A 23,814-nucleotide genomic window follows, 5' to 3' on the forward strand; every position below is an offset into this window, starting at 1 on the left:
TTCATACGCTCGTATGACCCTGACATAAATTTGGCAATTCTATATATGTTATCCTGGACTTCTTCTTGATGTTAGTCCAGAAAGACAGGAAAGTTGTTTTTTTATTTAAAAAAATGCTTCCTAAAAGGAGAGATGTGGCCAGATTAAAGCATTTATTATATTTCCCGATGAATCCTTACAGGGAATGTGTCAGCAGGTTTTTGATATGTAATCAGAGAGCAACATGAGGTAGGGGCTAAGACACTGCTTTCAGCTGTGTCATTTATTAGGTGTTACACACAAGGTTGCAACTGGGTCGCCCTCCCAGGGCTGTGGGGTACTCGGTACCGGGCCGGTGTCGGGGGGATGTGTCACAGCAGCGGTGACCCGGTCCGTGACCCTGGGCGCCCAATATCAATGGCGGTGATGTTTGTAATGTAGTTTATAGGAATAGTTCGTGACGCCACCCGTGGTGGTTGGCAAGTAAGATGGTAAGCCAACGCTGTTTGCAGATCCGCTGGGACTGATGGTGTGGTGCAGCAAAGATGGTGTAGCTCCCCACAGGTGGATCTGTAGACCCAGGGCAGTGTAGGTGCAATGGATGAGTAGAGGCACGGAATGGGGTGGATGTTGATACCCAGATGTAGCGGTGCTGATGCGGGAATGAATGGAGGACGCCAGAGCTTGTAGTTTCAAAGCTTTACTCACAGTTCGTAGTGCACACTGGTGCCTGCTTCAGTACCGTGTCCTCCGGGGCAGATGTCCAGCCAACCTCCAGGCAAGATAGGACTCTCCTCGCCCGCACCCCGCCAACATGTGCCTTCCTGAACGACTCCGCTAATGCTCCTTATGGTGTGAAGCACTCCAGTACTTAGTTACCCTGGAATACCTCCTTCTAGATGTTCCTAGAACTCTCACTTGTATGACAGACAGCTGTAGCCTGATCAGGGACCTCCTGGATCCTGGCTCTCTATCTGTGTTGCTGTTGTGTCCCAAGTCTTGGATGGGAGTAGTGCATTTACAGCCAACTACTCCACCTGTGTCTGCTGCAGAACCATAAGTGTCCATACAACCTTGGGGACCGGGCCCCGGCCTTGCGCTGAGAACCTATAGGCAGGGTTCCTCTTCCAACCCACAACTCCTCTCTGTTCTCCTACTCCTTCGTTCCACGCTGTTCCTTCTCTCTCTTATGGAAATGCAGGTTACAGTTCTACGCCTCTTTCCTTCTCCTTCCTTTCCCGTGCCAGCTGGTTCAAGTCACTGAGGCAGCTGCAGCACTCCTTCCCTTCTTCCAGGGATCCTCACTCCTGTCTGAGTGATTTCTTTCTCTCCCAACTGCGGTGAGACTCCTCTGACTGCCTGACCTCCCGGTCTCCACTGAACTCAACTCAAACTGAACTGAACCGAACTGAACTGACTTAATCCTATCTTTCCCCTTCTTTTTATACTAACTCCACCCACCTCCCAGCACATCTCGTGTTACGAAGCAGGGATCCACGAAAGGTGCTCTGCTACCCACTAGCACTGAGCTGCAATCTGCTCCTGTGCTGAACTATCCTGTGTGTGGGATGCAGGTGTTGGAGTGTGGCAAGGAGTTCCCACCTTACCTGGATGGTGGGGCACTACACCTTAGGAAAAGGTGCAGTACCTCTGTGGCGACTGAGCTTTAGGGGTGCCACATACCCCCCCGTTAAACACAGCACGTCCGCGGGCTGCAAGGTAAACAAAGTAGACAGCAAAGAAACGTGCAAAAATTTTGTAATGCATAATAAACTTTTCTTATACTAAACTTCCTAATATAGGAGGTACTCATCTTGAACGTTACCAACAATCCTATTTAAAATTCTATGTTAAACAGTGCAATTATTTCTTAATTCTAAGTGCAATTCTTACTTTCAAAGTGCTATTCTCTGTAACACATTTCTTTTATTACTTTTCTCTTACTCTCTCTCTTCTCTACTAGACGCAAGACACTGACCGCTAATACCTGGTCTGTCACCTGTCAATTTCAATTCTTTATTCACATTGTTCATCGCTATATCAGACATTCCTAATTTTCTATAAAAGCTATTTCTCAATTACTAATATTCTTATAAAACACATTATCACAATAAAACATTGCAAAGATTCTTGTAAGGCTGGACACCGCTCCTAGCCGGGATTTCTTGCAGTGTCCTTTGAGGTAGACATCATCTTCGAAAAGTGTCCATGCAAAAACATTATCTTCGCAAAGTGTCTCTTTATGTAAAACCAAGATAGGGCACCTAAAGAGGTGCAAAGTATTTACAATGCAGTTCCGGATCAATCAGCGTCTATGATCTCTTCAGTTCAATAGGGGGAAAAACGCTGCCAAAGCAACTAGGCAACAAAAGTGCAAAACATGATGAACAAAAATATGAAAAGGCACAACTGGTGCAACAATACCCTCCTGGGTAACGAGATTTGAAAAGTTTCTTAATTGTGGTCCCCTCCTGGGGTTCTGGAACTCGAACTGGAACTGCTACCATATTCAACGTCTTCATCTTGATTTTGGTTTCTGGTTAAAGGACCTTGAAATTGTGGCAAAGGGAACCCATGATGCATGCCTATCCCCATTAACTGTTCTTCCTCCATGGGTAGTTCCACTGTTCTGGTGTGCGGTCTAGCTCCTAGGGCTTCCGCAGCTTGGCGGCTCTGACAGGCAACTACCTGGGGACCCGGCAGTGGAGGAATCCCAAAATCACCGTCCCAAAACGACCCAGATCCCCCTCTGACCTGTAGATGTCGGATCAGGTGCGCCGGCTCCAACCGTACCCCCAGCAGCAAGGTCCTTCTTCTCCTCACCATCAACCCGTTAGGAAGGCCAGGGTATATACCTGGGAGTTCCCGGCGATGTGGCGTCTGCTCTGGTGCAGGGGTAGTGGCAGTGGATGCCGCCCGGTGGGACACCGGGGTTGGCGGTGGAGCTAACGGCGGTTCCGGTTCCGCGGGAGTCGCTGGCGGGACCTGCGCAGCCTCGCCAGGTCCAGGCAGGAGTTTCTCTTCCTCCGCTTCAGCTCCCTGGGCTGTGTGCAACTCCTCCGGTATTAGCGGCAAAGAAGGGACAGAGTACCCTGCTGATGGCATGGCAGCGGCCACAAGCTCGACATGGTCTGCCCAGAAAAGGTCCGGCGCCACAGCAGCAGGTACCGATGGAGAGGGTACCGCATGTGTGGGCCCTGCCAGGGTGCGCTGCCATCTCAGCCTCCTCAAGGCCTCCTGCCTCAGCTGCAGACGGGTAGTCAGTTCGATAATTTCTTCGGCTAATTGCTGGCAGTTCATTCCGGAGTCAGGGTTGGAGCTGTCAGCCATGGCACCAGGGAGATCCGTTTCCCTGCGCTCAGCAGGCCTCCTTCCCTTGCTCTCCAAGATGGCGTTCTGGCGTTCTTCTTCCTGCCTCGGCCCCTTTCCCGCCACTGGCTTCTTCTGCCCCTCCTTCCGGGGGCGGCGTCTTCTTCCAGCGCCTCCATACCAAGCCAGTATACGGACCCCTCGGGGGGTGGGCCATGTCGCTGTCACATAGTAATTCAGGCAGGGGAGGCCCAATACTCTTCGCGGTCTTTTCTTAGGACCTCCCATCTCTTCACGCCCTTCTTCTCTGCGCCAGCGGCCATTTTTAATGTCCATTTTACAGTCTATCAAATCAGGTCTTCTGCACATTTTCAAAAGTTCAAAGTCTCACAAATTTCAGGCACACAGAACCCGATGGCATCGGGTCTCGTCATCCTGTTCGTGACGCCAAAATTGGGTCGCCTTCCCAGGACTGTGGGGTACTCGGTACCGGGTCGGTGTCGGGGGGATGTGTCACAGCAGCGGTGACCCGGTCAGTGGCCCTGGGTGCCCAATATCAATGGCGGTGATGTTTGTAATGTAGTTTATAGGAATAGTTCGTGACGCCACCCGTGGTGTTTGGCAAGTAAGATGGTAAGCCAACGCTGCTTGCAGATCCACTGGGACTGATGGTGTGGTGCAGCAAAGATAGTGTAGCTCCCCACAGGTGGAGCTGTGGTCCCAGGGCAGTGTAGGTGCAATGGATGAGTAGAGGCACGGAATGGGGTGGATGTTGATACCCAGATGTAGCTGTGCTGATGCGGGAATGAATGGAGGACGCCAGAGCTTGGAGTTTCAAAGCTTTACTCACAGTTCGTAGTGCACACAGGTGCCTGCTTCAGTACCGTGTCCTCCGGGGCAGAGGCCCAGCCAACCTCCAGACAAGATAGGACTCTCCTCGCCTGCACCCCGCCAACATGTGCCTTCCTGAACGACTCCGCCAATGCTCCTTATGGTGTGAAGCACTCCAGTACTTAGTTACCCTGGAATACCTCCTTCTAGATGTTCCTAGAACTCTCACTTGTATGACAGACAGCTGTAGCCTGATCAGGGACCTCCTGGATCCCTGCTCTCTGTCCGTGTTGCTGTTGTGTCCCAAGTCTTGGATGGGAGTAGTGCATTTACAGCCAACTACTCCACCGGTGTCTGCTGCAGAACCATAAGTGTCCATACAACCTTGGGGACCGGGCCCCGGCCTTGCGCTGAGAACCTATAGACAGGGTTCCTCTTCCAACCCACAACTCTTCTCTGTTCTCCTACTCCTTCGTTCCGCGCTGTTCCTTCTCTCTCTTATGGAAATGCAGGTTACAGTTCTACGTCTCTTTCCTTCTCCTTCCTTTCCCGTGCCAGCTGGTTCAAGTCACTGAGGCAGCTGCAGCACTCCTTCCCTTCTTCCAGGGATCCTCACTCCTGTCAGAGTGATTCCTTTCTCTCCCAACTGCGGTCAGACTCCTCTGACTGCCTGACCTCCCGGTCTCCACTGAAATCAACTCAAACTGAACTGAACCGAACTGAACTGAACACTGAACTGACTTAATCCTATCTTCCCCTTCTTTTTATACTAACTCCACCCACCTCCCAGCACATCTCATGTTACGAAGCAGGGATCCACGAAAGGTGCTCTGCAACCCACTAGCACTGAGCTGCAATCTGCTCCTGTGCTGAACTATTCTGTGTGTGGGATGCAGGTGTTGGAGTGTGTCAAGGAGTTCCCACCTTACCTGGATGGTGGGGCACTACACCTTAGGAGAAAGTGCAGTACCTCTGTGGCGACTGAGCCTCAGGGGCGCCACACAACCACTGTGCCACGGTACAGGGAGAGCCTGGAGGGCCATGACTAAGCAAACACCTGGCTCTTCACTAGAGACCCTGATGGTGTGGTTAGTGTTATGAATGGGTCACCGAGGAGGATGGCAGGAACAGGCTAAGCCACCAGAAGACCAGAGAGGTTGGTAACTAAGCGGATTGCAGACCCCTGATCCTATCCGCACAACTAGCAGTAGCCGTGGAGCGTTCCTACGATGCCCTAGATGCTCCGTCACAGCCAGAGGACCAACCAAGCCTAAAGACAAAAAGATGAAATCCAAACTGCCCCAGAGCAGATCCCCAAAGGAGCAGACAGCCCCCAAACATATATTGTCGATAAGACAAGATGAGACACAAACACAGGCAGAGAACAGACTGAGCAAACGGTGGGGCCCAAACTGTCTAGACAGGACAGGACAAAAAAAGATGCTGTCTGCAATCACGCACAAAACCCTGAAAAAGTCCAACACTTCTGATATACAAAAAAACCTGAGATCACATGATCTCACCCCCGCTAGATCAGCACTCTGGTATAAACTGGCAGCAAGCAAAAAGATACTAACATAACAGGGGACTGAACAAGCTGCAATTTATGAAGCAGGACCCAGCGCTGCCCCCAGCAGGGAGCACGCTGAACCCTAGCAACAAAGCAGAAAGCAAAAAAAGACACAACCAGATTAGATGCAAAGGATTAGCAAAAGAATCACTAAGCTGAACATGTAGATCAGGCAGGGGACAAAAGAGCTCCAAATGCACACAGAGGAAAAAATCACCAGCAACCTTCAAGAGCAGCCAGCTCCATTATATGCTCCCAGCCAGCAATCCCAGATTCCCAATTATCATCGTCAGGTGGAGAATGTCCATCCACCTGGCCAGCTCCACTACTCTCAGTATCCACCAGAGGGAGCAGAGGGAGCTTCGACTCAGAAATCCGAGCAAGGGAGTTCACAACAGGTTAGACTTGAAGCCAGGTGAATGCAAGGTGCTACTCCAGGACAGGGTCAGTTAAACAAAATGAACAGGATCAGATTCAGAGCGCACAAGTAAAGGGACCGTACAACAGTGTAGAAGGAAACTCACTGATACAAACGTTGCTAAGGCACCTCCCATTTGGGGAAGGTGCCTTAAATACCTAATATCTCCCAGCCATTCCCTGGGGACATTATAAGAAGTTTGCACATGGCCTCTTCACGAAGCAGCCCCTTTAAGAAGCAGGGAGCATGCCCTCTAAGCATTCTCCCAGGAAGTCTATGTGCTCTCTGCACAGGCCCTGGGAAGGAGACGGCGGGGACCGGAGCACCATGGAGAGGTGAGTGACCATGTCAGCGTCTCTGCTGAAAGGAGGAAGGGGACTCATACAGGGGTGCTGCGCTGTCCTAACATTAGGCTGCGTACTGTTGTTTCAATACAATGAGTATTTTATCAGCAGTAGATTATCGCTGCAAGATTAGCTCTCTCATGTATCTTGTTCCAACTGCGCCCCCAGCACTGATAAGCAGCTTACTATCAATAAACAATGTACACAGAGAGCTGCTTATCAGGGGACTGAGCTGGGTCAGCTTTCTTGAGCTTTGCTACATGTTACATCTAAAAACTCTGATTGCATCATGAGTGCTACTCCCAGTAATCAAAGTGATACATATCTTGAATCCGTGTCAGATGAGGTAGCAAAAACCTGCTGACAGATTCCCTTAAATCAGTGTACCATGTTGTGCTTATTTTTCGATCCTGTTACTGTGCTTGTTATTAGTTTCAGAGTAGATGTTTCTTGTGTCAGTTCACAATGATCTGTATTTCAGGATGGCCTGTTGTCTGGTGAGCCTGGCACCGATGATGGCCGCTTTTACTTTCACTTGGGGGATGCTTTGCAAAGAGCTGGAGACAAAGAGGTAAGGAGTTCATTAAAACAAAACATGGGGAGCACCTGTCAACATGAAACACTTCTCTGGAGGCAATAATCAGCAACCATCTGCTCACAGTAGAATGTGTGATGGATTTAGTTATGTCACCTTCACAGCTACTAAGACTGAGGCTTCTTGGAGACAAGGGCAATTTACAGTTTTAACAGTTTCAAGCTACAACTGCAGACCAAAAGGATCCTTAGATTTCATGCAACTGTGAGCACTTCTGTGTACTGCAACCGTCAAGGGAAAATTGAGGTATAAGTCTTCATATAATTCCAGCTTAAGGCCCTTTTTAGACTGCCCTACTGCAGACACCTCCTAGTTCCAGTAGATGGGTGACGTTTAGAGATGAATCAATATATTCAATCAGAATTGAATGTGTGTTGCATTTTTGTTTTAATTTTCTGAACACGGCTAATTGGAACAAATTGTGATTTTCATTGATGTAAATCTGGAAAATTACCCACCAGTGATTTACACAATGTGAAGAATGCATCAGCCAGAGAGGACTCACATGACCTCAGGTGTGACCAGGCGGGTTTCCAATAATTATTAATTCATTGCAGCTTTTACATCACATATTATAGCGCTGTGTATTATAGCCTGTAATAAAAGTCGAGGCTGGGAATGCAGTGCAGCAACCATTTTTGGGTGAATTATTTAGTGAGAGGTCACAGCTTACTGGTTAGTAGTGATGAGCGAGTATACTCATTGCTCAGGTTTTCCCAAGCATGCTTGGAGATTTAGTGTTTGTCGAAACAGCTGCATGATTTGCGGCTGCTAGACAGCCTGAATACATACAGTTAGGTCCATATTTATTTGGACAGAGACAACATTTTTCTAATTTTGGTTCTAGACATTACCACAATTAATTTTAAACAAAACAATTCAGATGCAGTTGAAGTTCAGACTTTTAGCTTTCATTTGAGGGTATCCACATTAAAATTGGATGAAGGGTTTAGGAGTTTCAGTTCCTTAACATGTGCCACCCTGTTTATAAAAGGGACCAAAAGTAATTGGACAAATGACTGAAACTCCTAAACCCTTCATCCAATTTTAATGTGGATACCCTCAAATGAAAGCTGAAAGTCTGACCTTCAACTGCACCTGAATTGTTTTGTTTAAAATTTATTGTGGTAATGTCTAGAACCAAAATTAGAAAAATGTTGTCTCTGTCCAAATATATATGGACCTAACTGTATGGGAATTCCCTAACAAACAGGCATTTCTCACATGTATTCAGCCTGTCCAGCAGCCGCAAATCAGCTGTGTCGACAAAAACTAATTCTCAGAGCACGCCAAAAAACTCGGAGGACACCCGAGCATGCTCTGTGAAACCCAAGTAACGAGTATACTCACTCATCACTAGTAAGCACGATAAATAAGGAGAAAAAACTCTGAATATACTGTACAGATGATATGTGATAAAATGTCAGTAAAGAACCGTTACCATACCTTTACCCTTAGCCAGGGGAAAATAAGTATTTGATACACTGCCAGTTTTGCCACCTACAAAGAATGGAGACGTCTGTAATTTTTACTGTAGGTACACATCACCTAAAAAACAGAAAGTCACATTGTATGATTTTTACATAATTAATTAGCATATAAGTATTTGATAATTATGGCAAGTAATTAGGACAGTTTTCAAATTAAAATTTTGTTTGGACTTCTTTAAATTGCTTCATTCATTTGAATGCTGACGTAATCCTACTTGTTTTCTATTCCTCCCTAAATCTAACATTTCTAGAACTCTGAAATATTACAATTTTTTATCAGGCATATACTTGGTACGAGCTTGGACACAAGAGGGGCCACTTTGCCTCTGTCTGGCAAAGGTCTCTTTACAATGTGGACGGACTAAAAGCCCAGGCATGGTGGACTGCAAGGGAAACTGGTTACACGGATTTAGTCAGGGTAAGTCTTAAATGGATATTTTAGTAAAAAAAAACGGACATCATGTACAGAATCGATTATCGCGTTTCTGTGAGATCCTGTTCTCCCATGAGTACCAGGTGTATTCCAATTGTGACTCATATATTGCTGGGCCAGTTGTCCAGTATCAGCACCTTTTCTGTCCAAGTGTAAAGCAATGATAAGTAGTTACTGTATATACACAACACTGCTGATTTTCCTCTTGTAAAAACTGCACAACCAGTTTAAGTTTACATAAGGTTGTATAAAAGAAAGTAGACGAAAACTCAGGTTGGGAAGTTGTATGTGAGATGGAGGTTGATTAGGAATTAGGGGGTTTATGATGTGGCCAGTAGACCACAGAAGATGGCTACCTGTACGCTTCCAAGATGTGCCATATGTTGACTCCTTTTTGTGCATAAGGGTACCGTTACACCTAGCGATGCACCAGCGATCCCGACTAGCGATATGACGCGGTCAGGATCGCTGGTGCATCGCTAGGTGGTCGCTAGTGAGCTGCCACTCAGGCAGATCTCACCAGCGACATCGCTGGGGACGGGGGTCGTTACTTACCTGTCAGACGTTGCGATCCTGCGTCTTCCCGCCCGGCTCCACGCGTCGCTCGTCGTCACAGCAGGAAGCGCCGCAGGAAGTGGACGACGAGGAATGATCCAGGAGCTTCTCGCGCGATCAGCGATAACCAGGGGGGGAGCCGGTCGGAGGTAAGTATCACATGCAGCGATATCGCTAGCAATATCGCTGCAACGTCACAAAATCGGTGACTTTACAGCGATATTGCTAGCGATATCGCAGTGTGTAACGGGGGCTTAAGACTTTGATGATTAGATATTGAGGCTCCAGATCTGAAGGAAGTTTGATTACTGGCAGTCGAGTGATTGACTATTAGACTATTATCAAATGGAGCTGATGTAGCCTAGTTATTACATTACCCCCAAGTTTTGGACTGCTGGATTCTTGCATTATTTTTTTTATCAAGGAGATGTAAGTTATGGTGAACCCATCACCTCTCTGGGGTAGCAGACAGTTGTGATTTGCACGCTGATTTCAACCATGGGTCTGTTTTTATTGATTTGCTTAAGTTTGTCCAAAACTATATTTTATTTGTTACAACTTGCAAATCGAAGTCTGATGTATTTGGTGTATATAGGCTCACCCCACGCCCTGCTGACAATCACAAGTGATCCCTTTATTACCGTGCACAGAGAGAAATCTATCAGTCGCACTGTATGGGGGAACCTACGGCTCATGAATACGCCGATCTCCTTCCTTGCAGAGCACTAGATCAACCAAAACATGTTTGACCAAAGGATAGAAAATACAGAATATGTTTTTGGCCTCCATCTGGTGAATGGGAGTCTATAGGAACTTTATGGTATTTTTTGTGCCTATGCAGCATAGATAGCTGTTGGCTGATTGTTCGGATTGCAGCTTTCTCAGCATCTTTCCCATACACAGGAATGCTCACTCTGTCACTGAGTTCTTTATAAGAGAGCGGCTACCAGACATCTCTGATGGCCACTTATTTCAGGAAGACCAAAGGTCCAAAATTGGACTGTCCCGACATCATGCATCTGGAACTCCCATACAGACTAGACTGTCCTAACCCAGCATTATCAATGGATTTGGCCAATATTAGTCTAAAGAGGGCGCAGGGACAAAAACATCATGACAGAAGATACCGCCCTGTCATGGCGATACCCTGGCGTGCGTTCCACTGACACTTCCTGTTCAGGATGGCACATGCGCAGTGTGGAGGAAAGGATGAGCACAAGAGATAGACCATACATTATGTTGAAACATGTGGCGCTGTCATGACAACACTTAAATTTAATGCAGACATCAACCTGCCACTAAACGTGCATTAACATAACAAGAGGGACGTCATATTGAGATGGGCGTCATGTTCCTCCCCTAATGAATATATTCCTCTTCCCAACCAAAAACCTGCATAGGCAGGATGATAAAGTGCAGCACTAGGCAGCAAACACCTCCCATTACCAGCATGTTCAAGCCCCATCAAGGACACAACTGAGGCGGTGCCATATACCAAAATTAACCCTGTTTATTGCAGATGGTTAGAAAAAGGGAATACATAATGAATAAACAGATCTCGCTGCTGTTAAAAACAAATTATTACCCTCTTGATGACTAAACATATCATATTAACATATACCTGTGCAATGGCAAGGGAGGAAGGGAAAAAGGGGATGCAAAAACCATTATCAACATCAAAGGTATAAATTGATATCCAAGGAAATCAGTTTAATTAAGAATATTGCACAATAATTCGTGGCCCCCCACATCAATGGGAGGAAAAATGGTCTAGCATAGCATGGCCCAAAGATTCTAATGCCTATAGGAAACAAGCATAAGATAAGCTTTCGTTTAGGCCACTCGGTACCATGAACTCCAAACGATGAATCCAGTCGCATTCTCTCTGCAACAATAACTTATCAAAATTACCCCCCCTGGGATTCCTTTTTACCACCTCAATGATACAAAACTGGACTTCTTCTATTTTACCACCATGTGTCTCATGCATATGTTTTGCCAGGGGGCATCTCGATTATGCCTAATATCCCCAGCATGTTCCCCCACTCTGCGTCAAAATTCTCTCAAGGTTCTCCCCACATAATCATGCGGGCAACTGCACCTGGCTACATATATGACACCAGAGGTTTTGCAATTTGAAAAATCTCTGTGGTAGAATTTCTTCCCATTGTGGGAACTGCTGAAAAATCTACACACCTTCATAAATTTGCAGTTCACACAATCACCACATTTAAAAAAAACCACAAGTTTTTCGGTCCAGCCACAAGCCAGTGGGTACAGATCTCTTAAAGAAACTATGCACCAGATTATCTCTGATAGACCGTCCTTTTCTAAATGTGATCATAGGACTTGGGCCTACAATTCCCTTGAGGTCTGGGCCAGATGTTAAAATATCCCAGTGTTTATTAAGGATACCTCTCACTCTCTTATTTTGACAGTCAAAGGTCCCTATAATTCTGGTCATATCCGGAGCCCCTATAGGGCGATTTATACCACTCTGTAACAACGAATTCCTGTCTCTTGAAAGTGCATGCTGATAAGACCGTTCGACAACAGCTCTAGGGTATCCCTTGTCCAAAAACCTTCTTTTCAAATCTATTGACTGATATCTGAAGCTGTCCATGTCCGAGCAAGTTCCCCTCAATCTTAAAAACTAGCCCTTAGGGATGCCACGCTTCAATGCTTCGGGATGATGACTATCCCATCGAAGCAGGCTATTAGTACTTGTCAGTTTACGATAAATCTGGGAACTCAAAGAACCATCTCCTCCTTTCTTAATTAACACATCAAGGAATGATAGAACGTTCTTATCAACTTCATTCGTAAATCTCATTCCAATATCATTATTATTTAACTCATCAATGAATTGTATGAAATTGTTCTCTGTCCCCTGCCATATGACAAATACATCGTCGATAAATCTGTGCCACGTCCCTATGTGTTCTTGCCACCATTTGGGTTCATCAGAGAACACTATGGTTTCCTCCCACCAGCCCAGGAACAACCCTGCATAAGTAGAGGCACAGGGGCTGCCCATTGCAGTGCCCCTGAGCTGGTGGAAGTACTTCCTATCGAAGAGAAAAAATTTTTTGGTAAGGGTAAAACGCAATAATTCGAAGAGGAATTGATTATGCGCCCTATAGTGAATAGCTTTGGTTTTGAGGAAATAATCGACCGCCTTTAGACCCAGTTCATGTGAAATGTTGCTATACAATGCCTCAACATCTATTGAGGCCAACAGAGAGTTTTCAGTGACATGGATACCTTCTAATTTCAAAAGAAGGTCAGAGGTGTCCCTTATATACGAGGGGAGGGCCAAAACAAAAGGACGAAGTAACCGATCGATATAGACACCACAGTTCTGTATCAGAGAGTCTGATCCTGATACAATTGGACGCCCCTTCAAGGGGTCCAGCCTCTTGTGTATCTTTGGTAGGGTATAAAATGTGGCTACCAATGATTGAACAGGATATAAAAAATCAAACTCATTTTTAGAGATCAGATCATTATTTCTAAGCCTTTGTGAGTATTTCTTTCAACTCGGCTTTATATTCCAAGGAGGGATCAGAGCACAAAATTTCATAAGTTTGTGAATCAGTTAAAATGCTTAAACATATCTTAAGATAGTCATCCTCCATCATAATCACGAGGTTGCCACCCTTGTTCGAGGGCTTTATTATCAAATTACTTTGATCCCTTAATTTGACCAAAGCCTCCTGCTCATCTCTTGAAAGATTACTAACAGATGGATTAGATGGAATCCTTCTGAGATCCCTCCACAAGTTTCAAAAATATATCAATACTTGAGATATCAGTTTGATACGGAACGGAAAATAATTTCTCTCCCAGAGGGGGCAGACGCTATAGATCATGGAGAGGCAGAGGAAAATATTTTACAAGAGCACAGAGAGGTGGAATGACATACATGAATCCGAAAGGATCAAATATTGTAAATGGGCCTCCCATGTCTGCTCCTTCATCCTCTTCCTTGGCCTCTTTTTTAGAGAGGAATGCCAGGACAGGTTATTATCTGAGACCCAAGTAAGTCTCAATCAAAGTCAAATCATTAACCTGTCAAATCATACTCTTACTAAGGAGGACTATAGTGTCTTAAGAAAGGGGTTGAATTATGTTCCTACAAACAAATTTGATTGCTTCACCTGGACTAAGGATATAAATTTATTCTGCCGCAAACTAAAATGGAAAAAATTTTTATCTTGCAATGACCAGACTGAATGTGAATGATTGGGCCTGCAGAAGGACGAACTTGAGGGATTTAGGGCATTAGTGGGGCTACTGGAGGAAAATGATACCAGCGAAGGGGTGGACCCCTTTACCAACCTTAGGAATAATAGCACTAAAATGCCCCCTCAAACTGATATCTCAAGTATTGATATATCTCTGTGCTCCTCTTGTAAAATATTTTCCTCTTCCTCTCCATGATCTATAGCGTCTGCCCCCTCTGGGAGAGAAACTATTATTCCCTTCCGTATCAAACTGATATCTCAAGTATTGATATATTTTTGAAACTTGTGGAGGGATCTCAGAAGGATTCCATCTAATCCATCTGTTAGTAATCTTTCAAGAGATGAGCAGGAGGCTTTTGTCAAGTTAAGGGATCAAAGTAATTTGATAATAAAGCCCTCGAACAAGGGTGGCAACCTCGTGATTATGATGGAGGATGACTATCTTAAGATATGTTTAAGCATTTTAACTGATTCACAAACTTATGAAATTTTGTGCTCTGATCCCTCCTTGGAATATAAAGCCGAGTTGAAAGAAATACTCATAAAGGCTTAGAAATAATGATCTGATCTCTAAAAATGAGTTTGATTTTTTATATCCTGTTCAATCATTGGTAGCCACATTTTATACCCTACCAAAGAAACACAAGGGGCTGGACCCCTTGAAGGGGCGTCCAATTGTATCAGGATCAGACTCTCTGATACAGAACTGTGGTGTCTATATCGATCGGTTACTTCATCCTTTTGTTTTGGCCCTCCCCTCGTATATAAGGGACACCTCTGACCTTCTTTTGAAATTAGAAGGTATCCATGTCACTGAAAACTCTCTGTTGGCCTCAATAGATGTTGAGGCATTGTATAGCAACATTTCACATGAACTGGGTCTGAAGGCGGTCGATTATTTCCTCAAAACCAAAGCTATTCATAATAGGGCGCATAATCAATTCCTCTTCGAATTATTGCATTTTACCCTTACCAAAAATTTTTTTCTCTTCGATAGGAAGTACTTCCACCAGCGCAGGGGCACCGCAATGGGCAGCCCCTGTGCCCCTACTTATGCAGGGTTGTTCCTGGGCTGGTGGGAGGAAACCATAGTGTTCTCTGATGAACCCAAATGGTGGCAAGAACACATAGGGACGTGGCACAGATTTATCGACGATGTATTTGTCATATGGCAGGGGACAGAGAACAATTTCATACAATTCATTGATGAGTTAAATAATAATGATATTGGAATGAGATTTACATATGAAGTTGATAAGAACGTTCTACCATTCCTTGATGTGTTAATTAAGAAAGGAGGAGATGGTTCTTTGAGTTCCCAGATTTATTGTAAACCGACAAGTACTAATAGCCTGCTTCGATGGGATAGTCATCATCCCGAAGCATTGAAGCATGGCATCCCTAAGGGCCAGTTTTTAAGATTGAGGAGAAATTGCTCGGACATGGACGCCTTCAGATATCAGTCAATAGATATGAAAAGAAGGTTTTTGGACAAGGGATACCCTAGAGCTTTTGTTGAACGGTCTTATCAGCATGCACTTTCAAGAGACAGGAATTCGTTGTTACAGAGTGGTATAAATCGCTCTATAGGGGCTCCGGATATGACCAGAATTATAGGGACCTTTGACTGTCAAAATAAGAGAGTGAGAGGTATCCTTAATAAACACTGGGATATTTTAACATCTGACCCAGACCTCAAGGGAATTGTAGGCCCAAGTCCTATGATCACATTTAGAAAAGGACGGTCTATCAGAGATAATCTGGTGCATAGTTTCTTTAAGAGATCCGTACCCACTGGCTTGTGGCTGGACCGAAAAACCTGTGTTTTTTTTAAATGTGGTGATTGTGTGAACTGCAAATCTATGAAGGTGTGTAGATTTTTCAGCAGTTCCCACAATGGGAAAAAATTCTACCACAGAGATTTTTCAAATTGCAAAACCTCTGGTGTCATATATGTAGCCAGGTGCAGTTGCCCGCATGATTATGTGGGGAAAACCTCAAGAGAATTTCGACGCAGAGTGGGGGAACATGCTGGGGATATCAGGCATAATCGAGATACCCCCCTGGCAAAACATATGCATGCGACACATGGTGGTAAAATAAAAGAAGTCCAGTTTTGTATCATTGAGGTGGTAAAAAGGAATCCCAAGGGGGGTAATTTTGATAAGTTATTGTTGCAGAGAGAATGCGCCTGGATTCATCGTTTGGAGTCCATGGTACCGAGTGGCCTAAACGAAAGCTTATCTTATGCTTGTTTCCTATAGGCGTTAGAATCTTTGAGCCATGCTATGCTAGACCATTTTTCCTCCCATTGATGTGGGGGGGGCCACGAATTATTGTGCAATATTCTTATTTAAACTGATTTCCTTGGATATCAATTTATACCTTTGATGTTGATAATGGTTTTTGCATCCCCTTTTTCCCTTCCTCCCTTGCCATTGCACAGGTATATGTTAATATGATATGTTTAGTCATCAAGAGGTTAATAATTTGTTTTTAACAGCAGCGAGATCTGTTTATTCATTGTGTATTCCCTTTTTCTAACCATCTGCAATAAACAGGGTTAATTTTGGTATATCCCTGAGGAAGGTGCCAGGAAGGGCGCCGAAACGCGTAGGAAGGAATAAAGAAGTACTTTGTTACAACATCTTGCATCCCAGGTGATTTTGTAGACTCAGCAGCGCGGACTGTGGCACACCTTGCTTCCCATATTTTCTGGCAGTTTTTCCACGTTGGAGTGGTCGGTGGAAGTCCTGAAGCAGCTGATACTGTGTTATGTCTTCAAGCCAGTTGTGGGTCACACAACTGGAATAGGTGAGTGGAACTGCATTACACCACTCACATTGTAGTGTCACTAGTGATAGGGCACTATTGCGCCTCTTGTTCCCCCACCCTTTTTGTATCTCAATATGACGTCCCTCTTGTTATGTTAATGTACGTTTAGTGGCAGGTTGATGTCTGCATTAAATTTAAGCGTTGTCATGACAGCGCCGCATGTTTCAACATAATGTATGGTCTATCTCTTGTGCTCATCCTTTCCTCCACACTGCGCATGTGCCATCCTGAACAGGAAGTGTTAGTGGAACGCGTGCCAGGGCATCGCCATGACACGGCGGTATCTTCTGTCATGACGTTTTTGTCCCTACGCCCTCTTTCATCCATACCACGCATGCGCCGCCCAGAGCAGGAAGGATTATGAGCCCTGTGGAACGCACGCCATTTACAGCGCGGCATGTGGAGCGCACGCTGGCTCATTGTGCAGGAGAGGAGGCACAGGTGTGTTTTATGCGGGACATATGGCAGCATTTGATATTTGGTTATCCAATATGAAACGGAGTTGGTCATGAATGATTTTATTAGGCTTACAGGTGTGTGAGAGGTGGGCCCTCTTTAGTGCACAGGAAGTGGGCCCTTTTCATTATCCTGACATGACTATATATATAGGGGCTGTTTGACCTTTTTTTTCCACATAATATCCATCTATCCACCTCCTGATGATCCTGTTGGGAGAAACAAGTTGAGGTTTTTGCCTATCTTACATCAAAAAATCTGAGTATCCCTCTATTTGTTATCAATATTGTTGGTTATATTGATATTAATGTTTTAATGGATCAGTTGTCTTTTTTCTCCTTCCATATGCTTATTTGTGCCACCCAGTGGTGAATGTATAGCCATATCAGGGTATTCCCAGGGTGAGCCGTCGTGGAGCGGGGGCGCCATTCCGCTGACCAGTAGGGTGCCAACCTCCACTGACAGGAAGGTATACAGTTATAGGGGACAGATAGTGAGATACTCTAATGCACTTGTCACTTTATGTCTTGTCTTTTTTGCACTATTTTTGCACTTTTTCTCTTTGTGGCCTATTGAGCTTCCTATCTGGCACTCCTTTTCTGAATAATTGGTTGACCAAATGTGGCACTTATTCAGGGCTATTTAGGAGCTTTAGGGTTCAGCCATCGTGGAACGAGGGCGCCAATCTCGATTGTGTTTAGGGTGCCAACCTCCGTTGTTAGGCAGCTTTCATATCAGTACCCCATAGTAGGGTGTAATAGGTGACACGGTTGCTTGTTGTTTATGTGGTTGTTTTGTCTACTATTTAGGCTTCATTAAAGGTTGTTTTTATGCATATCTGTATCTAGAAGTTGTTGTAAGGGTCCTTGGTTTACTAAACTGGGAGGGATTCCAAAATACAGAACAGGTGTACATTTCTAAATTACAGTTTTTTACTGCAAGTTACACTCCCGGTTTTAGCTTGTGAACACTGACGCAGAATACTGACCAGTTAATGATGTGTAAATAAGCCCTTAAGGGTATGTAATTACGGCATCTTGTTCACATAGATTCTGCCTGAAAAAGCTCATAAAAAATGTTAACATTAATGAACATATGCACAGCAATGTCAAAACAACTTGTTGTGCATATGCTCAGTCTTTTTGAGCTTCTTTTAACCACTACAGTTTTTGAAAGCCGTAAACTGGCGAAGTGACTGATCCCCATTCTTCATGCGAATATACGGTATGTGTAATATATAAATATATATATATATATATATATATATATATAGTCGACGCTGAAAAAGTGTTCGACAGAGTCCATTGGGGCTATCTTTTCCAAACTCTTAAAAAATTTGGATTTGAAGGTAACATTTACAACTCCATCGCATCTCTCTACTCCAATCCCTCAGCTAAAATCATGACCAATAATGTCCTTTCAGATAAAATCATACTTACCAATGGCACAATACAAGGATGCCCTCTATCCCCCACCCTCTTCAATCTTTACATAGAACCCCTAGCAGAAAAAATTTGATCGAACTCTTTAATTAATGGAATTCTTGCTCGACAAAAACAATATAAAATCTCCCTATTCGCAGTCGATATCCTCATTACAATTTCTAACCCACTGGATTCAATCAGAAACCTACTAGACACAATTAAACTCTTCTCCACTTCTTCTTATTACAAGATAAACTTGACTAAAACCCAAATCCTACATTTCAACCGACTAACTCTAAAAATCTTAAAATCAGAGTTTAAACTGATCTGGGACAATGACAATATCGAATATCTAGGTATTAAACTCACCAGACCTCTTACATCCATTGTAGATACTAATATTAACAATATCTTTAAAACATTGCAGATTAACACCCAACATCTGGCAAAGCTAGAAATTTCATGGCTAGGTAGAATTACAGCCTACAAAATGTCCCTTCTACCAAAACTTCTATACATCTTTAGATCTATCCCCATATCCATACCGAAGAGATGGTTACAAAAACTCCAATCTCAACTAATTTCCTTCATCTGGGCAAAACAAAAACCTAGAGTAGCTAGGTCGATTTTAGAGAAGAACAAAAAATGAGTTGGACTCTCCCTTCCAAACCTAACCGCCTACCACCATGCCACACTAATTAAACTTTTCAAGACTGGTGGACAGAAAAGGACGGACCAACATGGCTAATGCTAGAAGATCCTACAAAATCCAAAGGTACACTCAGTCTATTCACTCTCTCTTACTTATGCGACAAAACTAAGAAACTACCGGAGGAAATCATAGTCAAATCCGCAATTCTCTCTTGGAAAGCTCTATTGAAATTCTCTCTTAAATCTTTTCCCGTGGACTCTCCTACTTGGATAGATATAGGTATTTTTGAATTTTTATCTACAAGAATTAAACTTAACTCATGGAGACTACAAGGCATTCATTATATATCAGATATAATCGACGTGAATAACAAACTCATTCCCTTCCAACTTATTAGAGAGAAATTCAAGCTTGACAATTCAGAAGAGACGACATGGAAGAAAATCCAAGACCTCATAAACTTAACTTTTTTCTTCCACAAAACCTTCAGCAGATGTTCAAATATCCCAGAACTCTCCTCTTCTGGAAAACTAGCCACATATATCAGAACCTCAACCAGGATACTTACTTTTCACACACCCCTAACCTAAAAGCTTTGGAAATGGAATTGAACACTAACATCACAACTGACCTCCTACACACAACTTTTAAGTCTATCTACTCCTTCATCCCTAGTTAATCTCTTGTAGAAACCCACAACAAAACATATACTCGTTGGTATTACACCCCTCTTAAACTACATAAAATTCAAAATACAAACTCCCCCTTATGCTGGAGAAATTGTCAAGCTACCGGAAGTTTAACGCATATCTTCTGGAGCTGTCCATGTCTTAAAAACGTTTGGGGTGCACTAGAAACCTTAATTAATAATATTACTAACCTGAAATTACAACTATCTCCGGAACTAGTACTCCTCCTGGTTGGCCTAGACACCATCCCGCATATATATAGACCTATAGTTTCGCATATATTACTTACAGCGAAAAAACTACATTGCCGCCCTTTGGAGAGACCCTATTCCTCCAACACTAAACAAAGTAATAGACAAAATCTCCTCCCACAACACGTATGAATACACGTTCGCCCTTAGGAACAATATCTTACAAAAATACTCAAAAAAATGGAACCACTGGAACCATTTTATGTCTTCAACTAATTTACCCAATATGACTTCAGGATCCCAACGTTGTATCACTTGGACCTAATCGATTAGTATGAATGATCTTCATCAGAAGAACTTATACGCCATCATGGCAAACGGACTTTTGTTCCAACACATAGCGGGCATAACCACCTACCCTTCTACCCAATATACCCATCCCTTTCCTTCTTTTAAAAACACTAATGCTTCCATCCATGTAAATAGTTGTGTTATGACACCAATTCTAAATATGAGACCAGCATAAGTCTTTTCTTTATCTTATGCTCCTTATACCTCTAGATGCAAAATTTCTAAATGTGAATTATCAACTAATTATCAATTATTATATGGTTATGTTACTTTTGAATTTGTTACAACTGTATAACCACACTTTATTGTAACTTATTTTGAATATACTTAAGTTCAACGAATACTTCTTCTTTGCATGTTAAAGTGATTTCACTCAATAAAAAATTAATTGAATATAAACACATATATATATATATATATATATATATATATATATATATATATATATACTGAAGACAATCACCAAAGAAACAACATAAAGATGCAAGAAAAATATGCTTCAGGACAAAAGATGCCACCATGTCCTGAAGCGTCTTCCTCTGGCAACACTCGGCGGGTACCCTGTCATCTAAAAGACGCCGCATGCAAATAACCTGAGACTGAGCAACAGGCATGAACTACGGACGTGGGTTGTAGTGTTCATGAAAAATAGCAGACCCCTTTTTTTGTAATCTCATGAAATCTTTGTTGTCCTTCTTATTTGCCTTCTAGAAGTTTGTTTACTCATTTTATAGAAGAATTGAACTATTAAAGGCCCTTTTACATTTAGCGATGCACCAGCGATCCCGACCACGATACGACCCGGTCAGGATCGCTGGTACATCGCTAAGTGGTCGCTAGTGAGCTGCCACACAGGCAGATCTTACAGCGATGTAGCGACGCAGCAGCGGTCGTTACTTACCTTTCAGACGCGGTGATCCTGACGTCCTCCCGCCCGCGTCCACGCGTCGCTCGTCGGCGCCAGCAGGAAGCCCAGCAGGAAGTGTCCGACAAGAAATCGAGCTGCACGATCTCGCGTGATCAGCGACAGACAGCGGGGGAGCCGGTCGGAGGTAAGTATCACATATAGCGATATCGCTAGTGATATCGCTGCTGCGTCACAAAATCGGTGACACTTTAGCGATATCGCTAGTGATATCGCTATGTGTTGTGAGGTAGCACTGTCATTTACTTAGGGGATTCTCACTTGCAGCGAACAAAAACCAGTTCCGGCACGGATTTTCCATCAAATCATACAGTCCTTGCGGTTTATTCACGCCTCATAAACCACAGCAGCAACAGAAAGTTCACTTAATAGCATTACCAGCATAGCGTCCATTATAATGCTTCACTCTTATTATCAATGTCCAGTACGCAGGCTCACTTAGCCTCACAATTATCTCACCCACGTCAGGGCTCCTCATGCGGCTGCAGCATTCTGCACACGTTCGTTCCCTCCAGGGAACTCTCAGGCACACATTTCCATTGCTCCCAGCCACTTCACACGTGCTGTCTGGGAGGAAGCTTCATCTCTGCAGGACCTTCCACACTGGACCAACCAGGTCCAGCATTCACCCCATGTGACCTACCCTGGCCACATTATATGGTCTATAGCCACGCCCACCAGGTCACGTGACTATGACCTCGTCACAGGTCCTTCACACACTCACATAGCTTTTATTAATACAGGCGTTTTCAGACACACTCCTGGGTGGGTTTGTAGGTAACCGGCCCGTCCAACTCCCGAGTTACCTGGAGACTTCTCCCTTATACCTTGAAATAACACGTCAGCAATATCATTGCTGTTCAATACGCACAACTAAGTCTCCATCTCAAAGCCACCCACTTTGAGATACATAACCATCCTTCCGGATTCTGCCAGACATCCTTTCTCTTGGAACCTCCACACAGCGCCCCCTGGCGGACATAGTGGTTACTACACCACAGTGTAAATGTCCCTTAAGAGTATAATGATTCCCAGTGCGATTCATTCATACAGGAAATTGGCACTTTTGTAATCAGAACGCTATTGTTCTGTGCCTCAATAGTTAAGCAGCTGGAGAATAATGTAGTAAGCCATACTTATTACCACATTCTCAGTAGACCCTTAAAATACCAGTAAAATAGACATTTATCACTCGGAAACATTGCCCATGAATAATGAGCATCCTATTATTCACCAGATTGATTAGCAGGAGTTCAATTATTCACAGCGTGATTCTCCTGCGTTCTAGTGGGACCGTGCATTTTATACACTGCATTGAGTTTCAGTATATTTTATACCCGGATTGTCTTTATAATGAGATTGTGCAAAAGACTCTCACTGCTTTTTCTTTCTGTGTGTGAAATAAATCCTCAGGAGTTTAAAATGGACTTTTCCTTTTCACGCCACAGCCATTCATGGCATTAAGCAGTATTCTTTATATGAATTTGGGATATCCCTTACTTATCATAAGAAAATGAGCTATTGTTTTAATCAGGTTTTTATGTAAAATGTCATTTTAAACAATTTTGGCATTTTTTTGACATCACAATCTGTATTAAAAATTAAAAAAACCTTTTTAACTTCCTCTTTTTTCAAGAAATCCACATGTACATTAGCAGCAGTGAACAGATCTTGATCCCATTTTGTGTTGACGCATCTAATGAGCATTTGCAAAGGCCAATGTGAAGGGAGAAGGGAGCAGAGTCAGCTGTGTGTCCTATTTCTGCCTCTAGAGATAAGGAGCCTGCTGAAAACTCTTCCTCAAAAGCTATAACTTATTAGTCTACAAAAGCTGCCAAGGCCAGTGTGAAAGCTACAACATTACTAATTTTATTTTTTTCATATATATATATATATATATATATATATATATATATATATATATATATATATATATATATATATATGAACAAAAAGGAAATCCAGCAAGAACTCAGCAAAAAAGGGTTGGAGTAAAATGTTGCTTTTCTTTATTTCTTCAACAAGGTATAAAAACGACCCACAAGAATCAGAAACCAGAGTACATGGCAGAAATAAGCGCAAATGGGACTACGCGTTTCGGCGGCCTAATCCGCCTTCTTCACGGTCCAAACCTAATCTGCTCCTTGTATGTGGAGCCATATAAAAGGCAATCCTGAATAAAATTAGTGCAAATAATTACAAACGTGTGCAGAAAAAGGGTTTAACCAATTCGCTATTGTGGATTAACTAACAGCATTGCTACAGAAAAGACAACTTTTTCTTATGTAATAAAAAATACAAATAAACATCCTAGTTAATGACATGATGTATAGGATGAAAAAAAAAAACAAAAACACCAAAAAAAACAAAACAAAACCCTGGTTTGCTGAGTTCTTGCTGGATTTCCTTTTTGTTCACCTATTGAAGGATCTACTCCTAATCCAGTCCGTGCAGGTACTTGATTACCAGGTGGGAAAGACCCATGAGTCTCATTGCTGCAGCTGGACACTGATACACATA

General features: G+C 43.5%; 1 protein-coding gene across 3 annotated transcripts in view; it reads left to right on the plus strand.

The window, feature by feature from the left end:
- ASPH (aspartate beta-hydroxylase) overlaps window positions 1-23,814 on the plus strand; it is a 303,702-nt gene that overhangs the window by 243,452 nt on the left and 36,436 nt on the right. For all 3 annotated transcript variants that reach the window (XM_073583934.1, XM_073583936.1, XM_073583935.1), the window contains 2 exons: window positions 6,933-7,022; window positions 8,817-8,954. In XM_073583934.1, the coding sequence (XP_073440035.1) occupies window positions 6,933-7,022; window positions 8,817-8,954 (228 nt within the window). The remainder of the gene's footprint in view (window positions 1-6,932; window positions 7,023-8,816; window positions 8,955-23,814) is intronic.

This window comes from Dendrobates tinctorius, unplaced genomic scaffold (assembly GCF_039654945.1).
Source record: "Dendrobates tinctorius isolate UK_male_01 unplaced genomic scaffold, ASM3965494v1 ptg000082l, whole genome shotgun sequence".
In the NCBI taxonomy this organism is placed as follows: Eukaryota; Metazoa; Chordata; class Amphibia; order Anura; family Dendrobatidae; genus Dendrobates; species Dendrobates tinctorius.